The 13,133-nt window shown below is 37.4% G+C and overlaps 1 protein-coding gene and 1 long non-coding RNA gene across 2 annotated transcripts in view; one reads left to right on the top strand and one right to left on the bottom strand.

The window, feature by feature from the left end:
- Positions 1 to 13,133, top strand: part of LOC115436826 (contactin-associated protein-like 4) — a 262,042-nt gene that overhangs the window by 132,965 nt on the left and 115,944 nt on the right. Inside the window, exon 11 of the mRNA XM_030159784.1 lies at positions 12,001 to 12,107. Within this exon, the coding sequence (XP_030015644.1) occupies positions 12,001 to 12,107 (107 nt within the window). The remainder of the gene's footprint in view (positions 1 to 12,000; positions 12,108 to 13,133) is intronic.
- LOC115437692 (uncharacterized) lies at positions 325 to 10,335 on the bottom strand. Its single transcript, XR_003937970.1, has 4 exons — positions 10,269 to 10,335; positions 3,378 to 3,383; positions 982 to 990; positions 325 to 334 (listed from the first exon to the last, which is right to left on the bottom strand). It is a non-coding gene; the product is annotated as an uncharacterized LOC115437692 (long non-coding RNA).

Raw genomic sequence — 13,133 nt, forward strand, 5'->3', positions numbered from 1 at the left:
GTTTAAAAAAGGTAAAATTACACAATAGGAGTGTGACAAAATATTGATATGACAAACTATCACAATATATAGTTGTACGATGGATTATCAATGTGCTCTCGCTGTGTATCATTTTATTTTTAATTATTAAAATGTAGCTGGTATAAACTTCTTTTGTTATCATGAGCCACGTATCGCGTATTCTGTCGTATCATATCGTGAGTTACCCGGCGATTCCTAGCCCAGTTACACAAAAATGTTTACATTTACAGACTAGCCTTTTACAAAAAATGTGAATCACCTGAAATGTCACAAAAATCCCAGGGATCAAACATCACCTTGGAGACCTGAGTTCCTCGGTAAAGACAAAACTGAGGAATCTGGGTGTCATCTTTGACCAGGACATGTCTTTAGAATTCTACTCCAAACACCTAGTCAAAAACTGTTTCTTCCACCTACGCAACATCTCCAAACTCAGATCTATGGTGTCCACAAATGAGCTCGAGATGATCGTTCACGCTTTCGTATCTTCTCGCTTAGACTACTGCAACAGCCTGTTTACATGCTTAAACAAGAAGGAGCTGGCCCGTCTACAGTTTGTCCAGAACTCTGCTGCCAGGCTCCTGACCCGCACAAACAGGAGAACCCACATCACTCCCATCCTTTAATCTCTCCACTGGCTCCTGTTCTATATCGTCTTCATTTCAAAATTCTTGTGCTAACTTTCCGGGCCCTACATGGCCAGGCCCCTGCATACATTGCTTCCCTGATCCAGCCCTACAGCTCGACTCGTAGCTTGAGGTCTTCAGGACAGCACCTGTTGATGGTTCCACGGACCTGTTTTAGCACACGCGGTGACAGGTCTTTTAAAGCTGTGGCACCACGTCTATGGAATGACCTGCCTCTACACCTACGGTCCATGGACTCTGTACAGAGCTTTAAGAAACACCTCAAAACCCTCCTGTTCAAAAAGGCTTTTTAGTCTCCCACCTGACCCAGGACCACCACAGACTGACTACACTCTATGTATTCATCATAATGTACTCCATGTGTCATCCCCCCCCCAGTCTCTCTATATCTCTATCGCTCTCTCTTTTCTCCTCCTTTACTCTCTCTCTCTCTCTTTAACCCCAACTGGTCAAGGCAGACAGCCATCCTTCAGGAGTCTGGGTCTGCTCCAGGTTTCTGCTGTTAAAGGGAAGTTTTTCCTCGCCACTGTCACCAATCACAAGTGTTTGCCCCTGAAGGATTCTGTTGGGTCTCTGTAAACTTAATTTGATTCTGATTTGAATTGATAAAGCACTTTGTGACTCTGTCTGTGAAAAGTGCTCTATAAATAAAATTTACTTTACTTACTTACTTTACTTTACTTTACTAAAAGAAGTATCTGGAATTGTAACAGTCTTCTGCTTGTTACTACATTGGATTCAATTCGATTCAATTAGACTAGATTAGATTAGATTAAATTAGACTACATAAAACTAGATTAGACTAGATTAGATTAGATTAGATTAGATTAGAGTACAGGGTGGGGAAGCAAAATTTCCAATGAACATTTAGTTGTTTTTTCTCAGCAGGCACTACGTCAGTTGTTTTGAAACCAAACATATACTGATGTCATAATCATACCTAACACTATTATCCATACCTTTTCACAAACTTTTGCCCATATGAGTAATCAGGAAAGCAAACGTCAAAGAGTGTGTGATTTGCTGAATGCACTCGTCACACCAAAGGAGATTTCAAAAATAGTTGGAGTGTCCATAAAGACTGTTTAGAATGGAAGGAAGAGAATGACTATGAGCAAAACTATTACCAGAAAGTCTGGAAGTAGAGGAAGCAACAAAAAACGTACCAAGGCTTTTATTAAAGCTCTCAAATCCAAAATCCTAAAGGATCCAACCAAATCCATCCAGATACCAGGTATTGCCATGGCTTAAAGCAAACTACCCAGATGGAAATTATGTTTGGACACAGGATGGTGCTCCAGCCCACACAGCCAGAAAAATACAAGATTTCTGCAAATCCAACTTTAGCAGTTTTTGGGAATCCTGTTTATGGCAGCCTTCTTGCCCAGATCTAAACCCTCTGGATTCTGCTGTTTGGGGCATTTTAGAACATGCTACCAATAGAACATCACACAGCAATGTCGACTTTCTTAAAGATACTATTAAAGAAGAATGGGAGAAGTTGTCACCCCAATATTTGAGGAACACTTGCGCAAGTTTCAGGAAGCGTGTGAAGGCAGTTATTGAGAAAGAAGGAGGACACATAGAATAAAAACATTTTCTATTATGGACATTTTCTTGTGGCAAATAAATTCTCATGACTTTCAATAAACTCATTGGTCATACACTGTCTTTCAATCCCTGCCTCAAAATATTGTACATTTTGCTTCCCCACCCTGTATATAAAATTAGATTAGATTAAATTAGACTACATAAAACTAGATTAGATTAGATTAGATTAGACTACATACAGTTAGATTAGATTAGATTAGATTAGACTACATACAGTTATATTAGATTAGATTAGACTACATAAAACTAAATTAGATCATATTAGATTATATTAGATTAGATTAGATTAGATTAGATTAGACTACATAAAACTAGATTAGATTAGATTAGACTACATAAAACTAGATTAGATTAGATTAGATTAGACTACATTAGACTAAAAAAAACGAAACAGTGTTTTGTGTATTTGTAGATCCACTGTGATCTGTCAGTTATAATGCACATGCATAAATAATAAACTAAGGTGTAATATTGTTAAAATTGCACTGATTTTTCTTGAGTATTTTCAGGTTGTTCATGTTATGTTCAAGTGCAGTTGGTAGATGTAGCTTTTCATTACGAAATTTGCCTTTTTTCACTCAAAAACAGAGAGAAAACTTTGGAGTTGACATTATTTATCAGTTCTGATCCCATTATTTATATTATTTGACTGGTCCGGTCCACTTTAGCTCAGATTAGGCTGAATGTGGAACTGAACTAACATGACTTTGACGGTCCTGTCACTTATGGCTGCGATGTTTAATGAGGATGACCAAATGGCAGTATGTGCTGGGCCACACATCAGCTTCACTAGATAATATATTGTCCATGTAGCCTCAGGGCACAAGCAGATTGGCCACAAGCAACTGGTGCCAGTGCCCACACATAGAAGACATCACATCACCAGTGTCAAGCAACACTTAAGAGGGAATTATTTATCCAACACTTAAGGGGGAATTATTTATCCATCACTTCCAAATACCTGAATGTAGAATATCTGTGGGGAGCAGGGATTCCAGAGCCTAGACACTAAAATCTAAAGGGGTTTTGCTACCGTCATAAATATTCTTACATGAGTTGACTGAATTAAATGCATTATTATGTAGAGAAAGGAGAAACTCTGAACTCTAGTAGTAGTAGTAGTTTTATTTCAAGCACATAGAATCATCAGATAAAGAATCATACAACATGGTCAAAACAGAAAAAAAAATTTAAAAATCTGTGTTCAAAAAGGAGTGGGAAGAAGTATAACTTATTGGCTCCACCCACTTTTTACAAACTAATAATCAGACTAGAGCCGCTTCCTTTGCTTTGTTAACACACATTTTCCTCTGTATATTTTTACAATAACACAAAACATCCATTCAAGCCATTCATGTACACTTTTTTAGTCACCTCACACACAATCAGATTTGCATAATCAACCGTTTTTAATATAGACTATAATATTTATATGCACTTTAAATATTTACTCCAAATACAGTGATCAATAAATGTCTTCTTCTCATGATAACCAATTAACTACAATAATGTCTTATTTGTACTGTCTTATGTGTACTTCTGTGTTATAACTAGATTTTCACTTATTCAGATAATGTTCAATATTTTGATATTATAGTGGATTTATACGTCCTGTTAAATGCACAAATTGAAGAAGACATTTTGAAGTTTTGCTCCAGATTATTCCACAGATGAAACCCCCCCCCCAACCGAGATACATTGTTTTTATATGTTTGTTCTACACTTAATTTACTTGTAAATTTCAGTTCCCCTTAAATTCTAATTCCTTTGCCTGGACTCAAACATCTCCTGTAGACTGTAGAGGAACATGTGGTCATGGGCTTTATACATTATGATAAGAGTAATAAGGTGGACAGGCTCGTGTAGTTTTAGAGCATTTAATTTGATAAATAGGGGATTTCTTGTTGTAAGTTTTACATGTTGTCAACAAATTCACTAATCAGTGCAACGGAAGTGGTGGTTCAGCTGCATCATGTTTATGTTTATGTTTATGTTTATGTTTACGCATTTGGCAGACGCTTTTTTCCAAAGCGACTTAAAGGGGAAAACCAATTAAATCACTCAATCAATCAAATTTTATTTATATAGCGCCAGATCACAAAAAAGTTATCTCTTGACATTTTATATATAGAGTTGGTCAAAACCAGACTCTAAGTCAATTCTACAGAAACCCAACAGAATCCTCCTGGAGCAAACACTTGTGACTGGTGACAGTGGAAGGAAAAACTTCCCTTGAACAGCAGAAACCTGGAGCAGACCCAGACTCCTGGAGGATGGACGACTGACTTGACCAGTTGGGGTTAAAGAGAGAGAGTAGAGAAGGGGAAAAAGAGAGAGCGATAGAGATAGGGACTGGGGGAGAGGGGGAGAAGGGGGGAGTAGGGGGAGACACATGGAGGCGGTTGAGGATAAGTGAGTGGTGATGATGAGGGCAGGGAAGAGGCCGGACCACCGCAGCAGGTCCAGAGATAATCGTGAAAGAATCTGTGGTTGTCCTGGAAAAACCTTATTAGAATATTTAAAATGGAATGTTTGAAAGTGCTAGGACAGGAGGTGCTCTCGGAAGAGCTGGGTCTTCAGGAGCTTCTTGAAGATAGGCAGGGATGACTCTGTTCTTGTAGCACTTGGTAGAGCGTTCCACCAACGTGGAACGACCCATGAAAAGAGCCTGGATTGTCTTGTACAAGGTCTGGGGACCACCAGACTACGTTCCCCAGACGAGCGGAGTGGTCGTGGGGCGACATAAGCTTTTATTAGTGCACCTAAGTAGACAGGAGCAGACCCACGGAGAATTTTGTAGGCTAGGATTAAAGATTTGAATTTGATGCGGGCAGCTATGGGTAGCCAGTGTAACTCAATGAGTAAGGGGGTGACATGTGCCCTTGACGTGTGACATGTGGGAAAATGGATGAATTTTGGCCAAATCTGAAGGATGGGTTCACCGAACAACGCATTAAAATAGATGTTTTTTGAAATTATGTCATGTTGTAATAGTCATTGTGGTGGAAAGGCTCAAGGACATTTTAAATGTGGGAGTGGTGGATCAAGTCATTTCACCCATAAAATGCATGTTTTTCTGTTTTTTGTTAGTTGTCACAGTCAGAGTTAGAATTAGTTTTACCTCTCAGCACATGTTGGTGTCACTTTAACTACAGTTTTGGCAGTGACACAAATGGACTTTTTGAATAAATGTGATTCATTTTCCAACAGAAGAGTTTGAAATGTGTTCATAATTGTTCCTTGGTGTACCTCACATGGGGAACATTTTCAATAAATTAATCTATTTTAGTAACAGATGTTAAAGAACAGAATGCCAGGCCATGTTTTATCTACACTATGAGTATGTTAATGGATTTTAGACCCTAACAAACTTATCTTCATGAAGTGGTTAGCCCAGGGGTGTCAAACTCATTTTCTTTCAGGTTCCACATTCAGCCCAGTTTGACCTCCAGTGGGCCGGACCAGTTAAATAATAGCAGAATAGCCTATAAATAATGACAACTCCAAATTTTTTATCAGCAAAAAATGAGATTAAATTTGAATTCATTTACATTTTACAAACTATCCAAATAAAAAAGATGTGAATAACCTGAAAATTGACTGACATTTCTGAAGAAAAATAAGAAGAAATAATAAGAAAAAAATATATCAATATTCTGCTTCAACTTATGATTTCTACATGTGCATTACAGATCAGATCTACCAGGACACAAAACAGGCAGAATAATGTTAAAATTACACTTATTTTCTTTAGACATTTGAGGTTGTTCATATTTGTTCAGGTTATTGACGTTTTATTCTTAAAGGATATCAAAATTTAATGTTTTTTGCAATAAATCAAAGAGAAAAAAAAATTGGTGTTGCCATTCTTTAGAGGCATGATGTCATATTATTTTTTTCACATTAAACCAACAGGAACATTTGGAGTCATTATTTTTAGGTTATTATGCTGTTGTTTTTGAGTTTGATGCCCTTGACTGTTAATATCTTCTACACTTTACAAAGTCATCCCATGGGCCGGGTTGGAACCTTTGGCGGGCCAGTTTTGGCCCCCGGGCCGCATGTTTGACACCTGTGGGTTAACCCTTAAAGACTCAAACATCCACTGGCAACCAAAACTGATATACTGGTATAAAATACTTAATATCTATTGATCCCCTAATCCTATCAATACATGTCAAAGCCTGTGTAATGTATAAGGTACTATTTAGACTAAATGACAGACTGTCATCTCGTTGCAATCTATTTACCTACTCATGTACACGACACGAGAGAAAAACATCACATAAGGGGAAAGAAAGGGAAACTGAACTGCTCCAGTCTTAGTGTGACAGTTAAAGTCCACAGACTTTGAATGAGATTGAGAGCACCATAAAAGAGTCTGCATCCCAGTCCATATTTAAGAAACAAAACAAAAACTGCTTCTCAAATATGTTCAATTTAAGTCTGTGTTATTGTATTTTTTTTTTTTTTTTTTTGCCTCATGTACCTGATGTGCTGATGTGTTGATAGTGTCTAAATTCTTTACAGTCTGTATTTATTGGAATTACCTTAGGTTGTTTTTAGAGCAAAGGTTCAGTTTTAGATTAGTTAGAAGTAAGGATTGTTTTCATACTAAATTGTACAGTTTTGCTTAATGTCTTGGGCCCCCGTTTATAAGCTATGGATAGCTTCTGGGGTTACCCTTTTTACAAAATCATATCTTGCTGGAAATTATGAATACAACTTGTATACGTATTTTAAATGATTTGTAAATAAAATGTGAACTGAACAATAATTGGTGTAAAATTACAACGTCCTTGACACAAAACTGGTGAAGTCAAATGCTCGACTCACCAAAAATGAAGATTTAACAAAAGTATTTTAATATTCCAAAAGTGATGAAACAAAAGGCACTCCCAAGGAGGACCTAAAATACAACTTAAAAGAATCACTACGATAAACAAAAACCCTTAAAGAAAAACCGACAAACATGGAAAACCTGGTTGAGACGTTTGACGAGATGACGCAGACTGAAGACGAACTGACACCAGACAAAGGAGGACAGGACTATTTCTACATGAGGTAGGGGAACACAGGTGACATCAGTCAGGGGCGGGGCTAACAATCACACAAAGGGAGGTCAGGCTCTGAAACGAGAGGGAGGAGATGTGTATGAAATAAAACAGACAGGCCCAAATGGGAACGACTCTAACTGAACATAAAGCGACTAATCAGAAAACAAGGACAAAACACTGAAAACCTACGACGAGACATAAAACAAGAAACACTAAAGGTTAGCCTGACTAAATTGACACAGTTGACGAGACGTGACAAAAATACAGTTCTTCATCTTTTCATGGTCATCAGATATGACCCATTTGGACGTTCAGCGGCTCCGTAGTTACCGTGGAAACACCATCATCTTCTACAACATTGATTCTCCAGTCAAACCCATGGAGTTGGATCAGTGACAGTGGATGGACACACTGGGATTATATTGAATAATAAGTAAAATGAATAAAAGTGAATAAAAAATTTACAAAATAATAAATAACATGGAAAACAATAAGTGAAATTTAAATAAAATGAAGTAAAAAAAAAAAAAAAAATAGAAGAAATCAAGCAACAAAATGAACAAAAACAGCTAAATTAACCAATAAAATGAACAAAATGTGATAACAAAATCAACAAAGTAATAAGTAACATGAACAAAACAAGCCACAAACTGAACAAAATGGAAGAAAGAAAATACGCAACAAAATGGACAAAAACAAGTAAAATAACAAATGAATAAAATTAAACAAAATAATCAGTGTGTCTGTAGTTACCGTGGAAACACTGTCATCTTCTACAACAGTGATTCTCCAGTCAAACCCATGGAGTTGGATCAGTGACAGTGGATGGAAACACTGGGGTTATGTTCAGTTAATGAGAGATTTGACTGAAAAAGTCACTTTTGCTTCAGTTTTCTTTGTTTCTGACATATTAACCCTCGACTGTAATCTAAGCTTTTATGGACATCTACATGATCAGTACAATAAATATGGGGAAATAGACGATTTTCTCTTAAAAATGCAAAAAAAAACAAAAAAAACTGTGTAAAATATCACAATGAGAAAGGTTATAAATAAAGAAAAACTCATTTGGTCACTGTCACAAAAGTAGCACTGGGCCTTCATGGGTTAAACTGAAATTGATGTTAGAATTTGCAAGTCATTCCAAGTGACTTGATTTCTTTTGCCAGTTAGAAAGTTTTCTCTTGAAAACACTGAAGACTCATCAGCGAGAAAGAAGGAGAAAGGAGAAGTTGAGCAACACTTGTGGCTGTTTTCCCCGTCGTCGTCATCAGAAACAAAGCTTTTTAGTTTCAACAACCTGCCACAACACAGCGTCCAAAGAAGAAAACATGACCTGCTTCAAATATGAACAGTCTTTGTGCTACACATTAGTCCTGATCCTCCTACTCACACTGAGCTTCGGAACAAATAACACACTTCACAGAACCATCACCTAAAAAGCTTTTAGCCTGTTTAATGAACACGCATTATGCACCGCATTCATTTTAATATTTATTACCAGCATCATTTTTCAGAGGCTACTCAGATGGAATTTTTTTTATAAAGAAATAATTTGAGTCAAGCTAACGGACTGGCTAATGCTAAACAGAGGATGTACTTCACACATTTTTACAGTTTCACTGGCGTCCCATTTTAGGGTTAAGTTTAGGTTCATGTTTGAGCAGAGTTTTAACCCAAAAAGACTCAGCTGCTTTTGTTGCAGTTCCCAAAGGAATTCTCTGTTTTTAACCTTTCTTAAGTGATTTCTCACCATTTATTCATATTATGCTCCGTATTTTAAGAATTTTAAGTGAACAGCATGTATTTTCCAATATTTGATTCAGTGATCATGTAGATGTTCATTAAAGCTCAGATTAAAGTTGAAGGTTATTTTATCAGAAACAGAGAAAACTGAAGAAAAAGTAACATTTTCAGTCCAGTCTGTTATTAACTGAACAGAAACCCAGTGTGTCCATCCACAGGTATTGATCCAACACCATGGGTTTTACCGGTGAATCGATGCTGGAGAACAATGGTTCTCAACTGGGGTGGACTCGGACTCTCTCCTGGGGGGGCATGAGCAGATTGTGTGTGTGTGTGTGTGTGTGGGGGGGGGTCATGAGTGACACTGGTGTGGTGCATGTGTGTGCGTTAGCGGCTACTGTTTATAACACTATAAATCCTCCGCTCATGGATTGGACTGAGGTTTGTGAGTGGAGGGGGGGTATATTGTCCCCCCAGTTGCAAATTTCAGGATGCAGCAGATAGTCAATGATAACGTGGGGGGGGGAGCTCATTTTTATTTTCTCACAACTTTATGGACATGTCCTTCACATACAGGTCTGTTGCATTACTTGTTAAATTATGTATTGAGGTCCCTGAGTGGGGGGGTGGGCATCCGGCACATTTAACCCCACCCCCATCAATTTGCTTTCGTCGATTTGTTTTCGGGGGCCAGCAGATACTCAATGATAAAGTGAGGGGAGCTCACTTTCACTCTCACTTTGTCACAGCTTTATCTGCAGAGCTATAACCCAGCACGTCCTCCACATACAGGTCCATTGTGTTACTGTAGAAGTACCCACACACACACACACACACACACACACACACACATTTCCTTTTGGGCCTACGGGGGCTCCAGTAATCGGATGATGTCGTTAGTGGGGCTTGGTTAAAAAAAGGCTGAGAAACCCTGCTGTAGAAGATGACGGTGTTTCCACGGTAACTATGGAGCCTCTGGACGTCCAAATGTTCATATCTGATGACCATGACATGATGAACTGTATTTTACACCAATTATTGACATGGATTGACAGAATTAGTGGATCAGCAGGTGTTAAACAGTTCACATCAGTCAGTGGTTTTAGTCGTCGGTGGATCTGTGGGTCTTTATGGGTTAAACCAAAACAACCTGATCCTAACGTCCACTGGGACCAAAAGAATCTACTAATAGTGATGAACAGACTGATACTGAAATATCGATGTCTCCAATACCAGATCTTTACACTCTAGAACACAGGTGTCAAACATGCGGCCCGGGGGCTAAATCTGGTCCGCCAAAGGTTCCATTCCGGCCCTGCAGGATGAAAGTGCAGAAATGAACCTGAACAGTCCAGGTTGTGCAAGTCCTTTTGGTTCAGGTTCCACATACAGACCAATGTGATCTACAGTCAAAATAACAACACAATAACCCAGAAATAATGACAAATACACATTTTCTTTGTTAAAAATTCTGTGGAAAAAATGTAAGTGAAAAAAAATCACATTACACTGTGAAAATATTTACATTTACAAAACTATTCTTTCACAAAAAAATGCAAATAAACACATAAATAAAAACAAAGATGAACAACCTGAAATGTGCAATTGTAACAATATTCTGCCTGTTCCTAAATGTTTGGTGCATTTATGGATCCACTGGGATCTGGAGTTGTGTTCATAATAACAGGTGGAATATTGGAGAAATTGTTCAAATTTTAGTTTCAAACTCCAACATTTGAACAATATTCTGCCTGTTCCCAAATGTTTATGGAACACTGTGTGTAAATTGACATGTAGAAATAATAAGTCCAGGCAGAATAGTGTTAAAATTGCACTAATTTTTCAAATTAAATTTCTGTTTTTTCAGGTTATTCACATCTTTTTTGTAAAATGTAAATATTTTCATAGTTTAATTGGGGTTTTTTTTGTACTAAAACAAAAAGAAAATCTTGGATTTGTCATTATTTATAGGTTATTAAGTCATTATTTTACTGGTCTGGCCCACTGCAGATCAAATTGGGCTCAATATGGAACTGAACCAAAATGAGTTTGACAGCCCTGCTCTAGAATCAATTCTCAAATGAAAATATCAGTACTTTTGATACTTGGGTCATCTGAGGTCATGTATATCAGGAACACAGTGCAAAGTAGCTCAACTACTGGGATCTGGTCCAAATGATACGTGATGGGTGGGAACTACTTCTTCTTCCGCCTGGGTAAGTGTGTGCTGCGTCAGTAACTCTGACTCAGTCTGTAGAAGACAATGGCAGAACAGAAAAAGAGTCATGTGTGGAGCCAAGAAGACGATCAGTGTGCAGTTTTTCATTTTTATTATAGTTCTTATGTCTGGTATTCTTTATGAAGTTAGGATTTGAAATACACTATTTTTTTTTAATTATTTTTGTAGATTTTCTAGATATTAAGTGCATTTGTACAAAGCATCGGTGTCACCAATACCAGCCTGAATTTTACTCTGTATGGGATCAGATCAGAAATCTATGGTATTGAACATCACTATCTACTGATCTAAAATCTAATCTTCTCAGTAGACTTAAATAATTCTGGTAAAATGTAGTTTCTCAGCTTTTCGCCACCATCACGTGTTTGTTCTGCAGAAACACCGTCATCTTCTGCGACATGGATTCATCAGTAAAACTCATGTAATTTGGCTGTAGATGCTTGTTTTTCAGTTCTGTTAATAACATCCTTTATTAAACTGATTTACTTTTGACTCAAGCCTGAGTAAGACATTCAACACCATTAAAATAATCTCTAAATGTTTAGGCTCCCAAGTGGAATTTTTCATTCTTCTGCTTTCAAAACAATCTGTCTTGACGTCTGTTTGTTCTCGACACCAAAATGAAACCCTAAAACCCTTTGAACGGTTCAGTCTAAGTGCATCCTTGTCTGTTTTTCAGGTGTTCTCCCAGTCGCTGTGAACATGGTGGACGTTGCAGTCAGTCCTGGACCGTTTTCCACTGCAACTGCTCAGGCAGCGGCTACACCGGAGCGACCTGCCACAGCTGTGAGTCACCTGTCAGTCACACAGCACCATTCATTCACTGCCTGGCCACGTAACACTGCCTTAAAGGGCACCCAGAGTGAATTTCCACTGGCATCTACTTCCAAAGATCACATATAATCAGTGGCAGCTGGTCAAATTATGTTTCTGGTGGTGCAGTATCCAGTCAGTTTCAGCTGCACTATAACCACATACCACCACTAGGATATGCCAAAGCACATACACCACTAATTTAAAATATTAACTTAAATAAAAATAAAAATACACAGTAGGAGTTTTCAGTCATGTATTTTGTATGTGTAATTTTCGCTGTCTATCCTTCAAACATGCACATTTTTCTGTGACTCTATTGTTCAAGTCAGACATGTCCCTGATAAGTGTCTTTAACACTAATAACATGGACAATGCATTTAGACCGGGGTGGACGTAGTGTGAGTAGATCACATGGCCTTACAAAAATAGAAAATCTACATAAAACAGTCATGTTAAAACATATCACTGAGGGTGGGGTGATAGAAAATACCGGTTCTGCAATATATCGCGATTTTTCATTTCACAATACTGTATCGATATTAAAAAGTGCTGTATCGATATTTTTAGATATTTATTCAAATGCAGATATTGCAGAGGTTCATTTTTGTTTTTTGCTTTTCTATTTTGTTTATATTTTATTTGTTATTATTTAACACTGTTGTATTAAATAATGGTTATCTGAAGCATTCTAAAGAGGCAGATGTTCGTTCCTTTGTTGGGCTTGAACTAAAATCCTGTTCTGATGTTAGTTTTGAACAAATAGAATCTGAACATTTGAACAGGATCTGAAACTGGAATGTCTGTAAAACACAATTTCAGTTTGAACACAGGGACATTTTGTGATAGAACATTAGATCCTGTTCTGATCAAATATAAATGTGTTTAGTATTTGTGCAGATTTCTGGTGTAATTCAATTCTTCAAGGAAATAATCATTTTTAAAAAAGAAACAAACAAAAAATTGCCTTTTTAACAGTATTACAATATATCGTGATAT

The sequence above is a fragment of the Sphaeramia orbicularis genome, chromosome 17 (assembly GCF_902148855.1).
Source record: "Sphaeramia orbicularis chromosome 17, fSphaOr1.1, whole genome shotgun sequence".
Taxonomy (NCBI): Eukaryota; Metazoa; Chordata; class Actinopteri; order Kurtiformes; family Apogonidae; genus Sphaeramia; species Sphaeramia orbicularis.